Raw genomic sequence first — 26,473 nt, forward strand, 5'->3', positions numbered from 1 at the left:
ACACAGGTGTTTTATTTTTACACTTTATTTTTGTTAATTTAAGATGAAATTATGTACAAACTGGTTCAAACTGGGCTTCTCTCGCAGGAATGTGAAGTGGTGGATGCAAGGTGCCAAATTAACACTCATGGAAGTTGAATGAACACTAGGGGAAGTTTAATTAACTTCATCCATATCAACTCTGGCAAATAACCACATTTCAAAACCACCATTGAACCTTCAAAGAGTTAAAATAACACTTTCTGTGTTAAAAACTGACTCTGAAATATGTCACCCTGAAATTTTAACCCTCCAGTTATTGCTGTGTAAATTACTAATCAAATTTTCTGTAGGGCTGCATTTTGTTTATTTGCTGTGCCACTTTAAAACTTAAAAACCATGTTATCTGGGGAAAATAAAAAAATATGCAGCATCATGTATTTCCCCCAAAGCGTCGTTTTATACTGAGAGCATTGTTTTCAGCGTTATTATTTATCTGTAACTGTGAGAAGCCTTTCATTACTCAGCAGCGGCGGCTCTGGGGTGGCGCGCCTGTCGCCTGTTCCGCTGCTGTTCCAGTCATGTCCAGAGAGCTGCACTGACCCGCTCTGACCGGGGCCTGTGCGAATGGACATTTTACCGACAACCTCCAGGAATATAAGGACATATAAGGTGAAGACGGGCCTGCACATCTGGTAAGTCAAAACACGTCTATTCTTCGCTTTACACGAGGACGCAGTCGTTGTTTTCCGTGCACTGAACCAAACTGGTTAGCTTTAGCTTTCACAAGGCCGAAAACTACAGTTGCTTTTCGCTGCCCGATCCGTTCCTAAACACGTTCTGCGCATGCGTAAAGCCGCCTGCCATCTTCACTACGGCAACCCAGAAGGACAGATCACATCAGATTTTAGTTTGTCACTAATCGATCTTGTTTATATTTTACACAAGTAAATAATTTTGCTTTTAATTTGCGGTGTGTAACTGTTGGAAATACGTGACCACGCGATGCGAAAGGAAAGAACAAATGGAATAACACATCTGCGGTCAGTATTTAAGTTTTATGTTGATTTTTGGGCATAACTTTGCGAACGGTTTGTACAATAACATTATTACTCATGCTTTATTTCAGTCACTGGCTATCGCATCGAAATAAATAGGTGTTAATTTTTTATGCTGGTGAAATTATGATAATTTTTTGCGTTTTTAGCACCGCATCACGCCGGGTTTCCAAAAGGGTAGCAACGCAAATTGGGTAGTGACAGTTGTTAGCGAGCCGGCTAGCTGTCAGCATTTATGATAGCTGCTTAACTTTGTAATGTACGTGTGCTAAAAAAGCCTGGCGAGACTCACGACGAATAATAAAGTAACCTGTCTTTTAACGCAGGAACCTATCGACACAATAAGCAACGTTGCGAGGCTGTCGGAGCAGTTTGAAGCGAGCAATTAAAGCAAAAAAACAAGAAGCTTCACGGGCTAAGGGGCTAGCTCTGTGCTAAGTAGCCACAGGGCAGAGGTATAGCGTTCGTAGCAGATCAGATCAGTGCCACCGTGGGGACATGTCTTTTAATCCGGACAGCATTCTCTGACAGCTATTGTTGTCTGGTGACATTAAGGGCCAAAACAAAGCGTTCCGTACGTGCAGATTAGTGAGCAGATTTGGGGCTAAATGTTTCTATCTAACCACATTTCTATGGTGTCAACGTTAGCCTCAATCTGTACACCTCCACTTCAACTTCAATGTCTGTGTTATTTTTTTAGGATTTGTTTTTGTGCATTAAACGAAGGTAGAAAAATAGAATAGATAGACATTTGACAGGCTTAAAGGTCCTGTATTACACAAAATTGACTCTTTTTGAGCTTTAAGCCATGTTAGAATGTTGTTATCTCCTCAAAAACAAACCTGGAGTTGTGTTTTGTTTCATTCACATGTTTGGGTAATTGTGCATTATTAGTCTGTGTGTACATCTCAAAAGCTTAAAATGCTCTGTTCCAGCTTTTAGTGGTAGTTTTCAAGTTACATTTATTGGTGTCAACGTTAGCCTCAATCTGTACACCTCCACTTCAGCTTCAATGTCTGTGTTATTTTTTTAGGATTTGTTTTTGTGCATTAAACAAAGGTAGAAAAATAGAATAGATAGACATTTGACAGGCTTAAAGGTCCTGTATTACACAAAATTGACTCTTTTTGAGCTTTAAGCCGTGTTAGAATGTTGTTATCTCCTCAAAAACAAACCTGGAGTTGTGTTTTGTTTCATTCACATGTTTGGGTAATTGTGCATTATTAGTCTGTGTGTACATCTCAAAAGCTCAAAATGCTCTGTTCCAGCTTTTAGTGGTAGTTTTCAAGTTACATTTAGTTCAGTAGAGATTGGTAATTCCACAGTTAAAAACATCCAAATCATTCTATTGAGGATGTGTGTAGTTTAAAAACACAGTGGAGCACTCTTGGATTACCACATGGCATCGCAAGTTGGCGTTTTTTTCTGTTTATAAGAAGAACTCAGCCTAAATATGCAGAACTTGTTTGTGTGAATGAAACAAAACGCAATTCCAGGTATGTTTATGGTAAGTAAACACCATTATAACCTAGATAATAAAATGAGGTCATAATATAAGCCCCTTAAAATGTTTTTATTGCTGTGTGACTTTGAAAACGTGACAATTTTATTACCGGGTTGGCACAAACAAAGTTAAAGGACAAAGCCCTGAGGCAGAAATTTGGGATGCCTGGTTTTGAACAGCGCGTTGTCTTCTTCTGATAAAGGCTCTTTTATTAACACATAAAGTGGATCTTGAGACTGTGGCGCAGGGTAAAATGTAACAGACTTAAAGCTGAGCACAGTTTATCAGTTTAACTCTTAATTCTTCCATAAAAAAACATCAAGGCAAACCACAGTTAACCTAAGTTGGGTATGAATAATAACACTAGCTGCCCATGATGTATCTAACCTACCAATCTCAAACGAGCATCCCAAGAGTATTGTTTTGTTTGCATATTTATGTGCATATATCCGCACTCAGGAAATTGTGATAATAACGTGGGTATTACATGGTGGATCTAACAGATAAGCAAACAAGGACATGAAGACAATAGAGTCTGACTAATAGGGAAGAGGCAATATAACCTGAAATTGCCCCTGATTTGTGCAGCCAAGTAAAATAATATTTACATGTGTTTACATTTGACACAAAACAGATTAAATTTAGATAGACAATAATAATAATAATAATAATAATAATAATAATAATAATAATAATAATAGATTTCTGATCTATATTGTAATGTTTCCTCATCAAAACATACCTAGTTTTATTCACACATGTTTAACACACAAACCCTGCGTATTTAGTGTTATTTGATATTACAAAATGTGCACCACTGTGTTTTTAAACTTCACACACGTCACAAGATTAATTTAGATTTTTTAGTGCTGCTTTTGTGTATTGATTTTTTTATTTTTGTTCATTGATTTTATTATTATTTTATTTATTTTTCTATTAGTGTCTTTATTAAATATAATTCTGCTGATTTATTTATTTTTTTTAAAGTAAAATGTTGCATTGCTGTGTGAAGCACTTTGGAAACAGTTTTTTTTTTTGTAAAATGTGCTATACAAATAAAGTTGGATTGGATTGGATAGATAATTTCAACCCTGGAACTGCCAATCTCTACTGAACTAAAGGTAAAAAGGAGCTCTTAACTTGAAAACTATCACTATATGACATCACAAGTTGGAACAGAGCGTTTTGAGGTTTGAAAATGTAGACATCCTGATAATGCAGGATCACTCAGACATGTGTGAATGATATAAAAAACAACTCCAGGTCTGTTTTTTAGGAAGAAACAACATTATAACATGGCTTGAAGCTCACAAGAGTAAATTTTGTGTAAAGCAGAACCTTTTAAAAACTGCAGCATCTTGTCTCATCTTGTGAAAACTGTGTCACATCCCCACTAACTAAACCCAGTCTAAACCAGGACTAAACCCAGGACCAAACCCAGACCACAAATGGCAGCAGACTTTGTGAATAAAAAAAGTCAGTTGTGGGGTTGTACTTGAACTGAAAATATTTTAAACCATTGCTTTGTTGATATTGAAGCCATAAACATAATAAACATAACTTTAAAGACCTGACGGCGCCTCTGTCAATACAACTGTTTACAAAACACATGCAGCTCTTCTGGTCCATCCTTGAAATGCAATTTAAAGTGCATATGACCAGTTTTCATGTTTTTGTAATTATGACTTGGCTTGGTGGGATAGTACCTGTGGTCAGTCTTCATAATAGTTTACATCAGTTAAGTGTTAAGTGCTTGTGTGGGGGGGGAAAATTTAGAAGAAATGCACACAAATACCGGAAAAAACTGAATCCCTCTATGTCTGTCATCATCACAGAAAGTTCCATACAAAATGAGGACCAATTTAAGCTCAAGAAAGGCTTTTCTCTGACAGCTCAAACACTGATTTAACAAAATAAAGGTGTGTAAAAGTCATTTATTTTTATTTCTCAAGTCCTGAGTAATTGCTTAATTCAGGGAAATTGCTTCTGCATGTGTCTGCAACCAGGAGATAAAATGATAAACGTCATCAGAATTTTTTTAAAAGCTAGACAAAACTAGGCAAAGGTTTTTGTAAAATCTTTCATCATGTTAACTGTTTTTGTGAAATGAAAAGAAGAAGTACTCTAGCTTGTCATATGCACTTTGAAGGTCCTATATTATGCAAAACTGACCCCTGTGAGCTTTTAGTCATGTTAAAATGCTGTTGCCTCATCAAAAAACTAACCCAGAGATGTGTTTTGTTTCATTCGTGTTTGAGTAATCATTTATTATTATTCTGTCTACATCTCCAAACCTCAAAATGCTCTGTTCCACCTTGTGATGTCCTGAAGCGGTAGGTCAAGTTAACCTTTAGTTCCATAGAGGCAATTCCAGGGCTGAAATCATCCAAATGATTCCGGTGAAGGTTTATGGAGTTTACACAACACAACAGAGCAAGTTCTGTTTTGCCACATGACATCACAAGATGGAATAGAGTGTTTTCAGTTTGAGAGAAGAGCACAGCCTTAATATGCAGGATTTGTGAGTTAAATATGTGTGATTGAAACAAAACACAACTCCAGACATGCTTTTGATGATTAAACAACATTATAACAGATCTGTGAATTGCGTAATATGAGCCCTTTAAACTGACCAGACAGATCTGTGCCAAACTGTCCTTCGTTGAGTGTATTGTTCAAGGAATATTGGTACATTTTGTTTCTCTGCTGCTTATTCTCACAGTTCTTCATGTTTTGTATTGACATCTCTCGGCAAAGGACGACATATTTTTAGAGAAATCTTAGCCCTACTCCCTCTTCTAATCCATCATCTATTCACTGGTGACCAATAGTCAGATCTTCACTTATGCAGGTGCTGTGTACTGGACAAACCCTTCCAGCCATTTAACCCATCAAGGGATTTTGAATTAATAGCTGTGCAGATTTTCTAGTGCAAGGTTGCATAGAGCAATCATTCAGTTCTATGGGGCTGCAAGATTAATTGAATTTTAATCGAAATTCTCAAATCGCAACAGTGTCAAAATACGGAAATTTCAAGCTCAATTTCAATAAAATATAGAATAGAATATCTTTATTTGTCATTGTAACAGATACAAGTCCTTCATACTAAGGAATAGACTGCATACTGATTCTGATACCACAGTTATAATAAAAACCTCTATTTCGACAATAGAATGTGGTTTAAAATAAGGCTGGGTATCATTAAGAAGTTGCCGATATGATACATTGAGCTTTCGAGTCAATACAATTCGGTACGATATATTACAAATCGATTCAATAAAAATGACAAAATCATGGCTGTGATACTAAAAGTCTTTGTTAAACCACTTCTTGAGCAAAGTGAATATGAAACACAAACATTTTAATCATCAAAGCCGTGAAAATGTCAAATGTGTTGCATAAATTAGTTTTCTTCCTCTGAACAAGCAACAAAACTGTAGCCTGATTCATCGTCCGGTTTCACTTTGTGGAAACCGTTCGACCTCGCAGCACTAGAATTTGTTCGCTCGACGGTAGGAGGGTACTTTTTTATTTAACCAATCGCTGCTATTTGGTCGTGACGTATGTAATGCGCCGCTAACTGGACTATCTGGTATATTAAGCTTTTCCCAAATCCCTTAGTAAGAAGGGCAATAAATTGTTTCCACTTGATAAAATTCACCAAGATTCTCTTTGTTCCGGTGTGGTATAGTATTTTGACCCTGGGGTCATAATCCTATTATGGTATATTGACCCCCCATGAAAATGTATATTTTATTAATAAAAAACTTGAATTCTATAGAAAAACTTTTAATATTAATACTATATCTGCAAATTAAAACATATTGACATATTTAACCCCCCAATATATTTATTATAGTTATTATGATGTAAAGTAAGAAGTAATTTTAGTAAAATATTGACAATGATCTATTATATATAAAGGAGGTAAAAATCCTATGGCTATAGTAATCTGACCCCCCCAATATGTTTATTATAGTCAGATACTTTCAAGTGGCTCACCTACATGCGTTACATTTGCACAAAATACCAAGTCGTTATCCATCAAAACATTCCTTAAAATACCTTAAAAGAAAGTGAATATGTAGCAATATATAATAAAAGTAAATTACATGAGAAATAATGATCAGATAAGTAACTACTAAAGAAAAAAATAAGGGGAGTCAAAATCCTATGGGGGGGTCACTTTAGCGGTATGTTGACCCCATGGTCAATATACTATGGGGGTCAAAATACTATCTCACACTGGCTTTAAATCCTCGTCAATACAGAAAATGTGGCTCTTTGCTAATTGACTGGTGCCCGAACTCGTACTTCCAGGGTTTTTGTGAACTGTCTAGTGTATTTCGATTACTGATCTAGTCACTGGAGAGAAATGAAATTGCGCGGAGGCACTAGGTGGCACTAGCCTGGCTAACAAAACTGTAACAAAATAATTTAGTAAAATATAACAAAAAAATGGTCTTGATGATATATCGATACAGCAGCCCACGATATCGATACTGTATCATCACATTAAACAATACAACATATCAATATTTTGATATTTTTGCACACTCCTACTTCTCAACATTAAATTGTAGTACTTTCTTTTATATTAGGATGTGGTCTTATAGCTGTGTAATCCCTCTATGGTCCATGGAAGTTTAGTCTGTAACGTTAATTATTAACTATTCACTTAAAAAGGTTAATTTTTGTCTTGTGAATGTGAATTTTTTTGTATTGATACCTGTCCGAATGAGTGTCTAGTTTCGATACTAGTTTTTGTAATGATTATCTGATTTTTGATACTTTTGACATCCCCAAATCACAATGCTTACCATAATTTCATTCACAACCAACAAAATATCCAGTCTTATTCTGCATAAAGCTGTTCACCCTAACTGCTTAAAAATATCTTTACAAACATGTCCTGAAGTGTGACTCTTGTATTCGTTTATCAGCTCATACAGTGTCTCTTTGAACAGAACCTTTTTATTAAAACATAAATAACAAATCTGATATCAACACTACTGTAGATGTTTTTTCTCTGCTCTGGCGTGCAATAATAATAAAGTACAGGAGCTGGTTTGTAGATTGAGCAGTGTTAAATATTACCACACATCTGTACAGTCTAAACAGTGGAGCAGTTAAAAGTCGTAACCTCTCTTTACCTTAACCCTCCTATAGTTAATCATTACCACTCCATGGCATTTACTTTCAATGACTCCTGTACACTTTATGAGGAATGTGATCAAAACAACAGCTTAAAGTTGTACTTTGGCCACGTTTACATGATGTTTTTTAATTCCGAAGTAATTGTTCTGAATTAAATAGTTTGGAATTAAAATATTTTCCTTCGTGTTTACATGTGAAATAATAATACTGAATTGAGGTTTACATGGAAAACACATCAAATCGTCTTTATTTAATTCCGCTCAACGTCTGGGGAAGGGTTCTGATTGGACAGAGACACGAACGTATTTACGTCGACCGGAAAAAAACACACACTTCAGTTGCTACCGGCTTTTTTATCATCTCGGTTTGTCATTATGCCACGGACACAAACATGATCCAAACTTTTTTCTAAGTCGTTCTGATGATAATGACGCAGCAGCTTGAGAATTCTCTCACGCTTTATGTCTGTCAGCTGAGAAGGGAAGAGTGTTGGAGAAGGGGGGAAGAAGACAAACTGAGTCAGTGGCTGTTTTATCTCAGCCCACTCCCGCATCCTGCTCGTAAATCCAAAGAGCAGTGGATGAAAGACCGAAGTGAGGACTGGTGGAGACGGATCGTCCGGATCGCGTCAAAAGGGCAACCCAACGAGCATGTGCTGAACAACCGGAATTATTTTTAAGAACAATAAAGTTTAAATGATTGAGGAATAAATAAATTTGGCTTTAAAATTGAAATAATCCACCCACTTACTTTGGAATTAAGTCTGATTCCAAATATTGTATTTTTTGGACTATAAATCGCACTTATACGCCAGTGCAACTTATATATTAAAATTTTCACACTGACAACCACTAGAGGCTCTAGTCTTATGTGTCAGTATCTACTACTCCTATTAGTCCTGTACCACTGTCACTTCACTCTACTGCGCATGTCTCCTGCAGAAAAAGCCGTTGTCCTGCTGCAAGTAGTGAAATATTCAGCCGAAAATGATATCGAGCAGCAGAAAGAAAGTTTGGAGTGAGCGAGAAACTTGTGAGGGACTGATGAAAGGCGGGAATGGAGAACACAGCTTCACGGTAACCGGGAATGTGCTTCATGTAACTTTCCTTTGAAGTCACTGGATGGATCGACAAAGCCTGAACTTCAGTGACAACTGAAACCATTCTGTCGGGATTCAGAAAGGCCGGAATAATTCTTACTGGAACTTGTTCTGTTCTATTGTTTTTGTTATAGTTATCTGAAGAACTGTTCATATGTGACGTTAACAGTCTGTTGTTCTCTGTTCTATTGTTGTTACTATAACTTGACTTTCAAGATGAAATGTCGGTTCCTGGTCTCTGATTTATAAAATAAATTCACCCCAAAAAGTGCGACTTATTTTGTTTTTTTCTTTTTCATTATGCATTTATTGGGTGGTGCGACTTAATATGGCAATAATTTTCATTAGGAATGAGATGTTAACATGTTGTTTTTAAAGCATTACAAGCATTACATTACAATAAATCATTAAATCTCAGGTAAACGTGGCAAATGTTATTTTGACATGACAAATTACACGCAGAGCTGTTGCTGTGTTGTGGCCGTTTGTGTGATAACAATATGGAGTTGAGCCATTATTCTCACTATGAAATGTTTCCACTGATTCCTCACACGGCTGCTGCTGTTGAAGAAAGAGTGAAAAAAAGAAAAGAAATAAGTCACACACACACAGACTGTAGTTACGTTTAAAGCTGTATCTCCAAAGGTCAAGTGCACAAGGCTTAAGTCCTGATGAGAACTTTGTAGTGTTATCTGTACCGCTCCATATAAGGGCATCAACACAACCAAACAACCTCTGGAAACCCTCACATATGCATCATTTCATCATATTTTTATGGGATATATGTCAAAGGTTAGAGTTATGTAATACAGCCATGCCCTCTGAAGACAAAAAACTAAATTCATGGGTTTCAGATTCCTGGTGTACTGTATGCAACATTTAATATAATATTTTGTTTTAAATTGCTTATCACTATGGCAACGATCCTTATTTCTCATCGTTCTGAAACCCTGAAATAGTTATTTATCTTACTGGTCATTAAACTTACTAACCCTCTGAATTCTTATCGTAGTTTAGCAGCTTATCTTCATTTTTAACTATGTAACTTATTGTTTGCAACATCACCATGCCAAGTTACAAGTCAGATCTGTGGAGATGCGATTCTGCTCACAGTTACAATACATGTATCCCAAGGTATTTTTGAGCACTATTAAACACCCTTGTAATTGAATAAATACAAGAGAGACAAGTTTAATGCCATATTATGCAACATTTTAGACAGAGCAACAGTATCTCCATGGAGACAAGCAGGCGGCGTACCCTCCTCCACCAGAAAAGTGACATAGTGCAACTTTAAAATTATTACTTTATTATATTTGCTTTTAACCGGGACCGGGACCGGGACCGAGACCGGGACCGAGACCGGGACCGAGACCGGGACCGAGACCGGGACCGAGACCGGGACCGAGACCGGGACCGGACCAGGACCGAGACCGTGGACCAGACCAGGACCGAGACCGGGGACCAGACCAGGACCGAGATCGGGACCAGACCAGGACCGAGATCGGGACTAGACCAGGACTGAGTAGACCAGAACTGAACCAGGACTGATCCCAGGACTACACCAGGTCTAAACCAGGTCTAAACCAGGTCTAAACCAGGACTAAATTAGGACTAAACCAGGTCCTGATCTCAGGCCCGGTCTCAGGCCCGGTCTCAGGCCCGGTCTCAGGCCCGGTCTCAGGCCCGGTCTGGCCCCAATTTGGTCCCGGTCTCAGTCCCGGTCTCAGTCCCAGTCCCGGTCTCAGTTCCGGTCTCAGGCCCGGTCTCAGGCCCGTCTCAGGCCCGGTCTCAGGCCCGGTCTGGTCCCGGTCTCAGTCCCGGTCTGGCCCCAATTTGGTCCCAGTCTCGGTCCTGGTCTCCGTCCCGGTCTCAGTCCCGGTCTGGTCCCGGTCTCAGTCCCGGTCTGGGCCCAATATGGTCCCGGTCTCAGTCCTGTTCTGGTCCCTGTCTGGTCCTGGTCTCAGTCCTGATCATCCGACAGTCTACGTGAGCGCACCTCTGGGTATAGTCCTGGTGTAGTCCTGGTGTAGTCCTGGTGTAGTCCTGGTGTCGTCTTGGTGTAGTCCTGGTTTAGTCCTGGTGTAGTCCTGGTTTATCCCGAACGAAACCGAAATGAATCGTTATCCGTTTTTTCATTTTGGTTTTGGAGTCTTATTGTTGGTTTTATTTTGAAAAATGAACGAACGAATGATAAACGGAACATTATAACGTGCCTTAAATCTCACAAGAGCCATTTGCATTAAATATAGGATGTTTAATTTAATAATATTTCCCTGGTTTGTTGCAGAGGAGCCATGGGACGCAGAGTTGGCTGAAGCAGGAAGTCTAGCAGCAAACCAACTGTGAGTACTCCCATTATTCCCCCATTATCACATCGCGGTAACATCACAGCACACGCAGAGGCAAAACAGACCTCAGAATTAGCACCACGGCTCAGATAAAAGATCAATAAAGCTGATCTAATTTAGCTTTCGACGACTCTGGAGGTTCAAACGCGGTTCAGATTTGATTAATGGGGAAAGTCAAAGAGAAATCCTGATATTATGTTGTGCTCTCACTCCCTCTTTCAGCAGCATGTGGTTCAGATCAGACACTGTCCAGGAGGAGCTTAGAGCCAGGTGATGTACTGAGATATACAGTTGTGGCACAGTTGGCATTGTGTCGTTGGGCAAGACGTTTCACTAAGGATATGACTGTATTTAAAGCTGTTCTATACCTGGAATGTCCCACAGTGCGATATTGAACATGTTTAGTTAGCTTTTTTTTTTCCATTACAGGTGTTTTTCTTGTTTAAAAATGCCACGAGAAACAGGCATTCTTGGATACACTGCGACGCCTCTCCATAGACATGACCCATATCTAGGCCTAACTGCATTTGTGCTTGTCTTCATTAGGCCTGTAACGATAATCAGTAAATCAATTAATCGTACGATAACTTTTCAGAAGCCCGATAACTTTTCTGGCCGCGATCATTTCTGTTTGTGTGCTTGTTTGTTTTCCTCGTCCCTCTCGGTCTCTACGAAAGAAGAGAGAAAGAATGTCAAAAGGCGTCTTTTGCTCTCTAGTGACTCCTCGTTTCCTTAGTGTAATGACGCTTGAACCTTCCATTGTCATTATATTAGTTGAAGATGGTGTCAAAATGTCAATTATCGTTTATCGCAATAATTTCTTGGTTGATTAATCATCCAGCAAAATCTGTTCTCATTACATGCCTAGTCCTCATTGGGATAAATGAATTTAATGCTTCACTCTGGAACATTACAGGCAATAACATCTCAATGGAGGCAAGCAGTTAGCGAAACCTCGAAAAGTTACACAGTGCGCCTTTAAAGGGCCACTAAAAACCATAATTACTTTTTTCTGCTGATTATCTGGGTCAATGTAGCCTGATTAGCCTGATTCATCAGACGGTTTCACTTTGTGGAAACCGTCTGACCTCGCAGCATTACGATTCGTTTTTATTTAACTAATTGCTGCTATTTGGTCGTGATGTAAAATCCCGTAGGAAGAAGGCAATAACGTCTTTCCCATTGATAAAATTCACCAGACATTCTCTTTCAGCTTTAAATCCTCGATCTTGGGAATCGTTGCCAACACAGACTGTCTGTCTTCGTCTACATCCATCTCGACCACTTTGTTTACTGTTGTGTTGTACCACAAAAGGGACACAGACAGGCGCTTGAGTTTGACGTTATGGCTTCACAGCTCTTTTCTGGTTGGCTGGTGCACGGTCTACAACTTCCGGGGTTCTGGCAAACCGTCTAGTGTATTGTGCGTTTTAGTTCATATTTGTTAAAAATCTGACTTTTGGGTCAAAAGTCATGTCTTTAATGGCCTTTTTAGGATCAGCTACAGCCAGGGTATGTGAATTTTCAGGTTGGACTCGACCGCCAGTGAGTCAGATGTAGGTTATTACGTGATGAGCACAGGCACTAGCATCTACGAGTGGCATGTGAGGAGCCTCTCTCAGCCCCGACCTGGCACCGCCAGGCAAATGTCCGCTCTGTTCAATGTCCAGAGGTCACCACTCCTTTCAAGTTGTTTTAAGATTGACTGTTGTGTTTCAGGGTTTCCCCGGTGGATGTCATGGCAACTGCGTCATCGAGAGCAGAGTCCAGCCACAGCCTCAGAGGAACATCACAGCTCCATGCCACCGGTGAGGCGTTCAGGGGAATAATCAGGGAAAACTATACTAAACGAATAAGAGAACATGAAGAGAGGCGTTCAAAGAATACTGAAATACTGTGATTCAGCAAAAGTGTCATGATAATATCGTGAGTCACAATATATCAAATTATAAATCTCAGCAACAGCTAGTAAAAATGGGGAACTACAGAACATGAATCATTTCAGTGAAGAAATATTTGTTATATTTTAATACTTCGATTTATCACAGTAATGATTTGCACCAAAGTCTTGTCTTACGGTATTTTAATTCTCTACACTTCTCTAAGCCTCTCCAAAATACTCAAATACCGTTACATCCCTCTCAAAGACCAGGGGGATCATCAGGGAATAATAGGAATGTAACAATAACCCAAATATTGTGATATCGTATCGTCAAAAGTCTCACAATAATATCGTGGGCTGTCACAATATATCAAATTACAAGTTCCTTTGCTTAAATGCATGGTTTTATAATACCAACAGCTTATAAACATCAGAAACTACATTTCCCATGATTCATTCCAGTGCAGACAACATGAAGAAATATGTGTTGTACTTGAATTCTTGGGATTATGATGGAAATAATTCACACCAAATCTTGTCAAGGTATTTTAAAAGCAAATCACTCATCGCTGTATGGAAATTGAAAATTAATCATATTTAATATTGATTTAAAGATGACATTTTCCAACATTTTTTAGTATATTATATGATCGTGGAGAGAAAGTTTATGGAAGAGTGAGCGCAAATATTTATGACCAAACCCAAAACAAAAAGCCTTTCCAGTGAAAACACAGTTTTTCACAAACTTGTCTCCTCCCCAAAACGATAACAGATTATTATTTTTTAGCCTCTGCAGTCTTTAAAGTTATATATGTGTTTTATATGTGCTTTTCCAGTTTCCTGTGCCAAAATCAAGAGGAAGAAGAGTCTGTTTGGGGCGTCCGTCTACGTGGAGGTCTCGGCCGATGGAGAGTCTCGACGAACCGCCAAGTCCCACAGCTCCTCCAGCCCCAAGTGGGACGAGAGGCTCACCCTGTAAGACTCGCGGTGACTGAAGTGGACTAAAGACTCTGGACTCTTCAGAACCCCTCCTTTCCATTAGCTGGTCATCTTCCATACATTAGCACCAATGCATTTTTAAAGAGCCCATATTACGCTATTTTCTGAGCTATTTTATAATGTTGTGTCTTCATCACAAACAGACCTAGAGTTGTTTTTTTAAAATTTCATTCAGACATGTTTTAACACACAAATTCTGCATATTTAGGCTGAGTTCTTCTCTCAAACAGAAGAAGAAGACCGGAGCATTTAGAGCTTTGGGGATGTAGACAAATAATACAGGATTTCTCAGACATATGTGAATGAAACAAACACAACTCCAGGTGTGTTTTTGAGGAGGTAACTACATTATAACATGACTTAAAGCTCACAAGAGTAAATTCTGTGTATACTGTATTTTTCGGATTATAAGTCGCTTCGGAGTATAAGTCGCTCCAACCAAAAAATGCGTAATGAAGAAGAAGAAAACATATATAAGTTGCACTTTTTCAGGCAAATTTATTTTCATTTCAAATCACTAAATCCATTGACTTCTTCATTATGGGTGTCACTTCTGAGCAACTCCACGACCTCCGGAGGTAAACAGAGTGCTGCTTCCTCTTCTGCGTAGCTGTGGTGAGACTCAGCATCAGTTCCAGTTAGAATTATTCCGGTCTTTCTGAATCCCAACAGGATGGTTTTGGTGTCACTGAAGTCCAGGCTTTGTTGATCCATCCAGTGACTTCCAGGAAAGTTGCATGGTGCATCCAATCCTGGCTGTCACAAGTTTCTCAGTCACTCCAAACTTTCTTTCTGCTGCTCGATTACCGTTTTCAGCTGCATATTTCACTACTTGCAGCTTGAAATCTGCGAAATATGATTTTCATTTCGGGGGCATTTGTGTTCAGTCTTCTCAGTCGTCTTTATAAATTTGTTTACATTTTACATTTTCAGTCGCACAGAAGTAATGGTGCAGTCGACTGACATGATATAGACAGGACAGAGGCTCTTTCTGAAGGAGACATGGGCTGTAGAGTGAAGTGACAGTGGTACAGGAGGAACAGGAGCAGCAGATCCTGACACACAAGACTAGAGCCGCTCATGGTTGTCAGTGTGAAAATTTTAATATATATCGCACCAGCATATAAGTCACAGGAAACGCTCAAACCATGAAAAAAATTGCGACTTATAGTCTGAAAAATATGGTAATATAAGACCTTTAATTAACCTCCAAACGTCACAAACTACGAAAAACCAGGGTTGTTATTGACGTCTGGAAAAGATCCAACCTCACTGTTTTAATTTGATTATTAACATTAGTGACTAGCGCCGTACAACATAATAAACATTTGTTAAATCTAACGTTAAGCTGGACAAATATGCAGTTTGACAATTTAAATTTGGTTTTTATTTCATGGATAATTAAAAACTCATGAAAGTCAATTTTTACACAGTACGTTCCCTTTTGTTTTAATATTTCTCCACAAAAACGATTCTTCCCTGAATGAAAAAAATAAACTTCCTGGCTTGTGATGTGATTCAAACCAAACCACTTCTGATATCGAAAGTGAGGCTGTTTTATACGGCTATTGGCTTTTATATAATTTATCATCAGGAATCAACAACAAAAGTAATCAAAATCCTATTGAGCCCATGTGTTTCTCCAGTGTGTTTCTCCAGCGCCTCAGGAAGATCATCTGATATGTATTTATACAGTAAATATTCACTTGCACGGCTCTCCTCCTCTCCTGACGACGACCATTTTCTTGCCCACGGATCTCTGATTAGCTTAGCATAAACTCCAGACGCTGAAGCTAATTGACTAATTGCTAATTAACATGAGCGAGATGGATGGTTTTGGCGTCTCCGTGCGTCACTGGGCTGTCATTGGTCCGGTGGGAGGACATTATAATCCTCGGTATGTGGATGTTACTGGGGCGTTTTGACCTCGTAACAACAACAAGATGATTAGACTCTTTTGTTGTTGTTGTTTATTTGAACAATGCAAGAGTCGCAAACAGGTCTGAGTACTTTTTCAGGATGTGGGGCGTGTTGGTTTAAAGGTCCCGTACTACAGTGGGACTCAACCTTTTTAGCTCCACGGATGGTTTTATGTCTGACAGAATTTTGAGAACCGGGGCTGTGGCGGTGCGTCGTGGTTTAGAAATGGTTTAGTCCTGGGTTTAGTCCTGGTTTTAGTCCTGGTTTTAGTCCTGGTTTTAGTCCTGGTTTTAGTTCTGGTTTTAGTTCTGGTTTTAGACCTGGTTTAGTCCTGGTTTTAGTCCTAGTTTTAGACCTGGTTTAGTCCTGTTTAGTCCCGATTAAATCCTGTTTTAGTCCTAGTTTTAGACCTGGTTTAGTCCTGTTTTAGTCCTGGTTTTAGTCCTGGTTTTAGTCCTGGTTTTAGTCTTGGTTTAGTACTACTTTAGGCCTGGTTTTAGTCCTGGTTTAGACCTAGTTTAGTCCTGGTTTTAGTCTTGGTTTAGTACTACTTTAGACCTGGTTTTAGTCCTGGATTTAGTCCTGGTTTAGTCCTGTTTTAGAGCTGGTTTTAGTCCTGGATTTAGTGGTTTAGACCTGGTTTTGTCCTGGTTTTAGTCCTGGTTTAGTCCTGGTTTTAGCCTGGTTTAGTCCTGGTTTTAGTCCTGGTTTAGTCTGGTTTAGACCTGGTTTTATTTCTGGTTTAGTCCTGTTTAGTCCCGATTAAATCCTGTTTTAGTCCTGGTTTTAGTCCTAGTTTTAGACCTGGTTTAGTCCTGGTTTTAGTCCTAGTTTTAGACCTGGTTTAGTCCTAGTTTTAGACCTGGTTTAGTCCTGGTTTAGTCTGGTTTAGTACTACTTTTTAGGCCTGGTTTTAGTCCTGGTTTAGACCTAGTTTAGTCCTGGTTTTAGTCTTGGTTTAGTACTACTTTAGACCTGGTTTTAGACCTGGTTTTAGTCCTGGATTTAGTCCTGGTTTTGTCCTGGATTTAGTCCTGGTTTAGTCCTGGTTTTAGACCTGGTTTTATTTCTGGTTTAGTCCTGATTAAATCCTGTTTTAGACCTGGTTTTAGTCCTGGTTTTAGTCTTGGTTTAGTCCTGATTTAGTCCCTGGTTTTAGTCCTGGTTTTAGACCTGGTTTAGTCCTGGTGTAGTCCCTGGTTTTAGACTGGGTTTTAGTCCTGGTTTAGTCCTGTTTTAGTCCTGCTTTTAGTCTTGGTTTAGTACTACTTTAGACCTGGTTTAGTCCTGGTTTAGTCTTAATTTAGTCCCTGGTTTTAGCCCTGGTTTAGTCCTGGTTTTAGTTCTGGTTTGTTTCTGAGATCACAAGGTGGAATAGAGTGTTTTCTGCTTGAGAGGAGAAAAAGCTTTTTACGTTCAGCTGTATCCTGTCCATTGACCTGGTATTAAAGGTGCATTGTGTAACTTTTCTGGTGGAGGGTCTGTCAAATGCTTTTCCCTGTGGAGATGCAATTACTTTGTCTGTCGTAGGTATTTTTGAGCTATAAAATCATCTGTAATTGAATAAAGTAAGGTAAAGCTGTTTAATGTAAAACTAAAACATTCTAGGCAAAGTAATGACGTATCCATGGAAACAGACCCCGAACCGAAAAGTTACACAGTGCACCTTTTTAAATGGAAACAGTCAGAAAACCATTTTAAAATCTTGTCTCTTTGTCTTTATAGGAATGTAACCCCACACTCTCAGCTGGACTTTAAAGTCTGGAGCCACAACACTCTGAAGGCGGATGCTCTTCTGGGCCGAGCCTCCCTGGACCTGATGCACACGCTCGAGCAACACGACAGGAAATGTACGTACCTACAAGGTTTGGTAGCCTAGCAACCGCCCGCCTCTCCTACCTCCTGTTCGAGTCCGAGAGCTTGGTCTGGTGCCCTCCCCACGTCGATTCATTTTGTTTTCTGGATGACCAATCTTGGCTGTTTACACCGCAGCACATTATTCATACTTTTTGATGTTTTATCATTTTTGACACTTTTCAAAACTCACGTAAGCCTTCGTGTTTGTTTTGTTACTGGATGAGCCATGTTTCCAGCTGGTTATTCCACCTGTCATTACCCCCCATTAGAATTTAAAGGGATAGTTCAGGATTTTTGACATGAATCTGTATGGCATCCCCGTCATCAGTGTTGTGCATCCACACCGACTTACCCCCCGAAAGCGCCCGGTGAGCCGAGATCGTGACCGGTTTTGGTGCTGAGGAAAGTAGTTCGGCAAGTTGTGTGGGGACTGTATACTAAAGCGTTTTTCTTCTCAAAGCAATATGTGTTCAAAAGAGTGATACATTTGCATCACAAAACCATCGTCGCCAAAAAAGTCAGCCCTCATAATCGCTTGGCGCTATTTTCTCTCCGTACGTACCACTGCGCGCGGCCGCCAGGTGACAGCTGCGCACGGATCCATCACTTTCTTCAGTTGTTCGGCAGTGTTTACATGCGCAGACCGCGGCCACGCGAGAGAGCTAACGAGAGAGCTAGAGCCATAAGTATATGAGCCTGGTTCACTTTGTTTACTGCTCGGAATGTTAGCGACAACATGTCTGATTATGACACCGACAATAAAGACTTTGCCTTTACCACAAGCCCAAGGGGAGATCTTTGTGAACCCGAATATACTGATGCCGAATTTCACCAGATGGAGTTAAAACGGGCAGAGAGAGAGAGAAAAGACAGAGAAGTGGTACAAGTTGAAGCTGGAGCCGTGAGAGACCGAGTGAACTACAATCACCATCACGTCATTTATAAACTCGTATACAGCGAACATAGAGCCTCCACTGTGACTGAAGCATGGACGACTAATAGAAACATAGAATCATCCACACGTCCACGTAGCTGCTACCAATAGTGTACGCGACATTTACAATAGTAATAACAGTCGACTTATAAAGTTACGTTTTGTAGAAGCTTCACTGGTGATATGACACTGAGTGATTTACTGCACACAGAGTTACAGCTGATTCTTGAGTCTGTTCTCTTGTAAACGTAGCGGCACTTCTTCGTTCTTACCTGGTTTGGTTTCCACATTGAAGCCAAAGGCAAGAAGCCAAAGTTTCCTCAGCGCAAAATCTGTGACAGGAAAACAGTGAAATGTGCATGGAGATTCAGCCAGATTTTTTGTTGTTACAGCCTGGATAATCAAGAGTTCGCACCATTTTTTAGATATATTCATATGTATCTTATACAAGCTCATATACTTATGGCTCTAGCTCTCTCGTTAGCTCTCTCGCGTGGCGGCGGTCTGCGCATGTAAACACTGCCGAACAACTGAAGAAAGTGATGGATCCGTGCGCGGCTGTCACCTGGCGGCCGCGCGCAGTGGTACGTACGGAGAGAAAATAGCACCAAGCGATTATGAGATCTGACTTTTTTGGCGACGATGGTTTTGTGATGCAAATGTATCACTCTTTTGAACACATATTGCTTTGAGAAGAAAAACGCTTTAGTATACAGTCCCCACACAACTTGCCGAACTACTTTCCTCAGCACCAAAACGGGCCAGTATCTCGGCTCACCGGACGCTTTCGGGGGTAAGTCAGTGTTGATGCACAACACTGATGACGGGGATGCCATACAGATTCATGTCAAAAATCCTGAACTATCCCTTTAATGGATTGACTCTTGGCTTTGTGTAAAAAGCTGATGAATATTGGAGCTAGAACAATATTTATTTGCATTCAATATATTGCTTGTTCATCTTTTTTTGTAATAGTGGTAATGTATTTTTTTATTTTTTTTTGTAAACGATAACTTGAGCTTATGACTAAATAAATACTAACTAGATTAGATTAGTTTATTCATTTTTATGTCCCATAAAAACAAAATTGGTTCACACAGCCAACACTATTCAGGGCAACAGTAGATGTAGTAAAAGTAATATAGAGTCTAGCCAGAGTCTGTGGTTTATCAGCCTCACTGGTGTTGGCAGGAAGATGTTGAGCATTAGGAGCAGTAGTTGTTTAGAGCTTTGGCCACGGACCAGGCAAAAAGTGTTAAAAAAAAGTGTGGGGGTTGACTGGCTGCTAAACTACTGTGTTTTATTCAGTTATATGTATTATGTAGTGTTTTATCATCGTTGTCTGGGAATATTGAGCTTTAAGGACCATTTTGTTGAGTTCAAAGTGTGAATGGTCTTTGTGTTTTCCAGTGGACAATGTGAAGGAAGTGTTGAAGCTGAGCGTGGAGCAGAAAGGGGCTGTGGTTCAGACCGGAGAGCTCACCGTGATCCTGGACGGACTGGTCCTGTCTGAGCAAAACCAACTGACTCCTCTCACCAACGGCAACACGGCCAACGGCAGTGAGTCTCAAATACTATCATTATATTATAGAATGAAATACTATCATTATATTATAGAATTAAATACTATCATTATATTATAGAACTAACTCTCAGGGTTCCTCCTCAGTCAGGGGGTTTGGAGTCTACAACATAACGTAGCATGTAATACCAACGTGAGTGTTAAATTCTTTGAATTGTTAATATTTGTTGTTTATTGCTTTTGTAGAATTCCAACAAAATGGTGATGCCATTCACGAAAACGGAGAATCCTCTTCCTCAAGGGCTGTAAACAGGTACAATTTAAAAAATGAAAATTGTCGAAACATGTTTGTAGCTCTGGATTCATCCTCACCAAAACACTCATTTGTACTCGTACATCACTAGTGGAGTGTATACTGACATTGTGTCTTTGCTGAAGCGTTTTGCCCAAAGACACGATGTTAGTATACACCGACTAGAGCTGGTCAGACTTTTAGTGTGCCAGAGCCACTGTGTATTTGAAATCCATTCTTCTTCTTTTTTTTTTTTTTTACACACTCCTATCCTTTTTTGCTGCAGAGGTTTCTTCTGCTCTAACGTTTAAACCAGTGTCTGTGAAAAGACTTTCTCAGGTCTAAAGAGCACTGAGGCTGCACAGTCTCTGCACTGCAGTCTGTGAACACACTGCACCACACAGTGAAAAATAAAAACATTATATTGTTACATATTTCATTTCGTAATAACTTTATTTTTCTTATGTTCCATTCCATGGCCCATAAAGATTGTGTTTGTATTTTACAGTTGTTAATATAGAAATAAAAATGTTCATATATTTAGCTATTGTTATGACCCTCTGAGATCACTTTAGTGTACACAAACTGTTAACCTTCAGGATTAGAGAAAACATTTTTGTTAAAGATGCACTGTTATAGGCAACTTTTCTGGTGGAGAGTTTGCCACCTGCTTGTCTCCATGGAGATGGCATCACTTTCCAGTCATGGAAAATGCGGTGGAACAACCAGTAAAACACCAACGTTATAGGTTAAGTGTTTATAACATTATAGTGTCAAAATACTTTTGCATAAACACAAACAAACTTTAGTCTTAAATTTTCCATTCGGGTTAACTTTGGGCTCACTGAAAATTCCTGTTGTGTCTTCACAAATCTGAGCTCTATCTGCGTTTCATTGACGTATAGATTATGATTTTTCTACACAAACTTTATCAAAATGGCAGTGGTCTTTACTTTGTGCCGAGCCTGCACTGAAACTCTTTGACTGTGGCTCATCTTTCCTGTTTTTGCTCTTTGAGTCTCAGAGGATTCTTTGAACTGCGTCACACGTCCTCTTCGCCCTCTTCGTCACTCGTCCTCAGACAATAGTCCCAATGTCAAAAGTCTTTTATGTGACTACAGTCCAGACGGGCAAACCAGGACAGATTTACTTAGCCTTAAATTACCGGAGACATAAGTGGGCTTTGAAAATGGCATTTTACAAAAGATCACTTTCAAGAACACTACACTGCTTTTAACTTCGTAGCGAATTCACGCGGGGGTGAGAGTGACACACTGAAAAACTCTTGGCTAATGCCTCAAATCACCTCACCTGTTATATTTTCAATAAGTTAGTTCTTTATGATCTTATTGTGTTAAACATAGAAGTGCCTCCTGTTAGCATCACACCCCCAGGGAATGTTGATGACATCAGCTGCAATAATTTGTCTGTAGTGTTAACTTTATAATTTAATATTATGAGACGTAAGGTTATTATCAGTCTAAATCTGGCTTGTGATAAATAAAAACACAATATCTTCAATAATATCTTTAATGTCCAGACTGAACCAAGTCCAAGTCCGGTCAAAGCAGAAACTGGATGCGGCCCAAGACAGAACTGAACCAGGTCCAAGAATTAACAATTTAGGTTGTTACAAAACAGGTTGTATTAGGTTGCAATACATCTCCTACCGTATTGTCTTAAAAATAAGTTGTTAATGTTAATAAGAAGACAAAATTTACGTTTTTGCATTACTGAAAGGTTGGAGAATGGCTGAAGCACAATCAATCCATTACTGACATGCTCCTCTTTTTTGCGCTGAGTTATTAGTAGTATTTTAATCGAAATCAAGATTCAATCATGTCTAATCAGCAAGGATATGGTTTGGGGTTTTTAATGGAGAAGTTCACAGTCAGTCCTCTGTTGGTAAAAGCATTTGGTTTGGAGCAGAGTTCAGACTTTAATGGATGATTTTTAGCTATTTTCTGTCTTGTTTATGCTCATGAAATCAATGCTGAAAATTCAAAATCATATCAAATTGAAAATGGTATTGTACTGTCTTCTTTTCTCTGCAGTGTAATGAATGGCACAGAGTTGGGGGTCCGGTCTGGCTCTGTCTCCACCTCCAACAGTGTGGACAGCGGCGCCCCCTCCAGCTCGTGCAGTCCGGCTCTGGCGCACGCCCTGAACGGAGACTCCTCCCACAAAAGCACCCCCACACACCAGCCCTCCGACAGCGACAACGACAGCAGGACGGGTGAGTGTAAGAGGGAATTAATCGGGTAAAGAACGCAATACCTGAAGATTAAAACTGTCATGTTATTGCTGTTTAAATAAAGTGGATTTTAATGTAGATAAGAATGGTCGATTAAAAGATGAAATATGATCAAGTAAGGATGAATTCTCTGAAGTAACTGATTAAAGTATGATAGTGTATGTGTTGTATTTGGGGAAATTGCCACTCAGGTTAGAGCAAGAGTTTGTGTCTGGACTAGATAACAGAATTGGAAGGACAAACCACCGTGGTAAGCATTTCACAGCATGAAGGTTCCAGGATCAATCTCTGGGCCTGCATGTACTTTAGAAAATGGGGCGAGTGGAGTCTGTTTTTTACAAGATTATATTGTATTTGACATAAGATATTTAAACTATTTATTCTTATTGTTGTTTGCTCTGCTGATGACCCGGACCTGAGTGCAGTTTTTCATTTCTGTGTATTTTTTAAACCGTAATGACAAAAAATTTGATTCTGATTCTCCCTGTGTCGTGAGGGCACTCATGGTTCCCCCATCACTCCAAAACATGCACCGTAGGGAAAATTCACCAGCTAAAATGTACCCCTACCCTTCAGTTTTACATGTTCACATGTAGGGGTAGAGGTGTCCCAGTTATCATTCTGGCAGAGGGTTAGGGGAAAGTGGTAGGGCTGTATACCCCTCCAAACGAAGATTTTTCAGATGCACACATGAGCAGTTTCTCAGAATGCCTTACGAATCATCGGCAAGAGGCTGCTACCACGACCACAGAGGCCAAAGAAGTTCACAAATTGTAGATCACATGTTGGATTTCTGGCAAAAGCTTGGCGCAATGCTTATGTAAAAGCCTTCGGAGATTATTGATTACGTATGTCATTGTTGAAGGGGTGTCCAAATTCATAGGGGTTTACTTTCAACCCCTTCCCCTTGTGGCTCAGTTTCTAGGGGCAAGGGTTAAGGGAAGGGGTAGAAATTAGAAATGGGATTGGCCCAGAGTATACCTTGACCCTATTCTTAAAACCCATTTTAAAATTGAGAAAAACTAAATCATATCTGACTGAGTGGTGCAAGAGATGTAATTTTGTCAACATAAAGTCACCTATTGTCACCTATAGTCTTAGTCATTGCACTCTGTTATTTCATTACAATATACTGGTATATTCAAGTAGGAATACAAACATGGTGCCTCGGAACTACTTGGAGAAGTACAATCTTACTAAAGTTACTCAAGTGAATGTACTTAAGTAAACGTATCTGAGTAATATCAACCTCTGACACGATCTCAACAGTAGCAATAGGAAACCAGTGGCAATAACACACACAAATGAAACAGAAGACACACACCAAAGTTCTTGTAGAGGTGCAAATGCAAGGAACAGCAGTAAAAAAGTGACTTTTGAAAAAAACATTTTTATTAATGTTTCAGCAAAAAGCCTTTGTCAGATCATTTTTCTTGCTTTGGACCACAGTATACAGAATGGTTACCAGCCCAGGTGCTCATATCCCCACCACCAAATATGAGGTCCCAAAGTGAAGTCAGATATTTACACAAAAACATTGAACATTCTATTAAATACAAAAATAGTTTGACCATATCACAAAAATATTGTATTGTGAATGTATTTAATAGAATGTTTTTTTTATCTAATCCAATCCAACTTTATTTGTATAGCACTTTTTTACCAACACAAAGTCTCCAAAGTACTGCACAGAGTAGGCACAATATACAGTAAATTAATACATTAAATAAAATAAAGCATAAAATAAATACTCTAAAATAGCAAAATGGAAAAATAGCAAATATTTTATGTAAAAAAAATCTGACAGTTTTTTTCTTGTTGTACAGTGGGCTGATCTCACTGGGTGACCTCACTTTGAGACCTCCCATTTGTTGGAGGGGTATATGAGCACCTTGACTGGTAACCATTTTGTATACCGTGATCCAAAGCAAGAAAAATGATCTGATGAAACATTCATTAATTAAAAATAAAAAGCTTTTGTACATCGGTCATCTGAGTGTGCTATGCATGTCTTCACTTTTACTAACACACAATGTCTAAAAACAACCAATTCACCTTCTTTCCCTCGATCTTGTTTTTAGTGAATGGTGAATCCTGCGACGCTGCTCCCGGGCCGTCCTGTCCAAACACTGATGAAGCTCCTCCTGTAGGCGACTCAGAGAACTGCTCTTCAGACACTGTACCACCAGGGGGCGCCACAAACAGCACATCCTCCACCTCCTCCTCCTCCGCACAGGCTTCCTCCTCCTTCGCCACCGCCGCTGCTGCTGCCGCCTCTGCCACTTCCGCAAACCCCTCCACCTCCACAGCAGCAGGGGGCGCCACCAACACCACGTCCACTTCGTCCAGTTCGTCTCCAGCGCCGGGAGAAGCAAACGCGTCGGGGGCCGGGGCCGGAGGGGGGAACACGACCACGACTGACGCAGCTAAACCCAGACAACAAGGAGCCAATGCAGCAGGAGCAGACCCTCTACCACCAGGGTGAGCATGACTTTATGTTCTGTCTTATTTTAACTTTCAACCATATAACATTGTTCCCACATCAAAAACATACCTGGAGTTGTATTTTGCTTCATTCACACTTGCCACGAGAGCTTTAATGCCAAATAAAAATAATTTATTTATGAATAAAAATTTATTCCGCTTTAAAAAGACCATGTAAACAAATGATTATTCATAATTAAACTTAATTCCGAAGTTAGTGGGTGGATTATTCCGATTTTAAAGCCGTATTAATTTATTCCTTGATCATGTAAACATTTATTCTTCTTAAAAATAATTGCGGTCGTTCAGCGCATGCTCATTGGGTCGCCCTTCTGACATGATCCGGCTCCACCAGTCTTCACTTCGGATTTTCATCCAGGTCTCTTTGGATTTGTGAGCAGGATGTGGGAGTGGACTGAGGTAGAGCAGCCGTTGACTCAGTTTGTCTTCTTCCTCCCTTCTCCGACACTCTTCCCTTCTCCTCCTCAGCTGACAGACGTAAAGAGTGATGAGAGAATTCCTGAACTGCTGCTTAATTATCCTCGGAACAAAAGTTTTTATCATGTTTGTGTCTGTGACGTAACGACAAACCAAGCTGACAAAAAAGCCGGTAGCATCTGAAGTGTGTGTTTTCTTCCAGTTGACGTAAATACGTTCATGTCTCCGTCCAATCAGAACTCTTCCCCACCCCCAGATTTTGAGCGGAATTAAATAAAGACGATTTAACGTGTTTTCCATGTAAACCTCAATTATTATTTCCATGTAAACTCAAAGGAGAATATTTTAATTCCGAACTGTTTAATTCAGAACAATTAATTTGTAATTAAAAAACATCATGTATACGTGTCCATTGATCCTGTTTGTGAATTTTTGCTCTGAGCCTCTGAATTCACTTTGTTTGAATTCTCCCAGGATTGTTACGTCACAGGTAGTAGTCCAGAGCTCTCCTGTGCAGTTTTTAAGCTCATAAATCATTGTTAGACTTTGTTTTGAGCATTTAACTGTTCATTAATTAATTAATTAATTTATTTTTAATCATTATTATTATTATTATTTTTTTTTATTATTATTATTTTTTTAAAACTAATATCAGTATGGAGGATTGTTAAGCAGTTGGTGACACACTGCACCTTCCCCTCCTTTCTCTCCTTTCTCTTCTCGTCTTTTCCACTTCTTTCAAT

General features: G+C 39.4%; 1 protein-coding gene across 2 annotated transcripts in view; it reads left to right on the plus strand.

The window, feature by feature from the left end:
- The first annotated feature begins 519 nt into the window (after positions 1-519).
- Positions 520-26,473, plus strand: part of LOC110158668 (NEDD4-like E3 ubiquitin-protein ligase WWP1) — a 55,163-nt gene continuing 29,209 nt past the window's right edge. Inside the window, exons 1-9 of one of the 2 annotated variants that reach the window (XM_055150769.1) lie at positions 520-674; positions 11,088-11,142; positions 12,868-12,956; positions 13,867-14,005; positions 17,675-17,799; positions 20,151-20,300; positions 20,509-20,575; positions 22,609-22,790; positions 24,890-25,289. In XM_055150769.1, coding sequence (XP_055006744.1) covers positions 12,887-12,956; positions 13,867-14,005; positions 17,675-17,799; positions 20,151-20,300; positions 20,509-20,575; positions 22,609-22,790; positions 24,890-25,289 — 1,133 coding nt within the window. In that variant the 5' untranslated portion in view covers positions 520-674; positions 11,088-11,142; positions 12,868-12,886. Of the gene's footprint in view, positions 675-839; positions 1,023-11,087; positions 11,143-12,867; positions 12,957-13,866; positions 14,006-17,674; positions 17,800-20,150; positions 20,301-20,508; positions 20,576-22,608; positions 22,791-24,889; positions 25,290-26,473 lie in introns of those variants that run through there. The other variant, XM_055150770.1, reaches the window with a different exon arrangement.

The sequence above is a fragment of the Boleophthalmus pectinirostris genome, unplaced genomic scaffold, assembly GCF_026225935.1.
Source record: "Boleophthalmus pectinirostris isolate CB_2022bp ecotype Guang Dong unplaced genomic scaffold, ASM2622593v1 HiC_scaffold_15, whole genome shotgun sequence".
Classification (NCBI taxonomy): domain Eukaryota; kingdom Metazoa; phylum Chordata; class Actinopteri; order Gobiiformes; family Gobiidae; genus Boleophthalmus; species Boleophthalmus pectinirostris.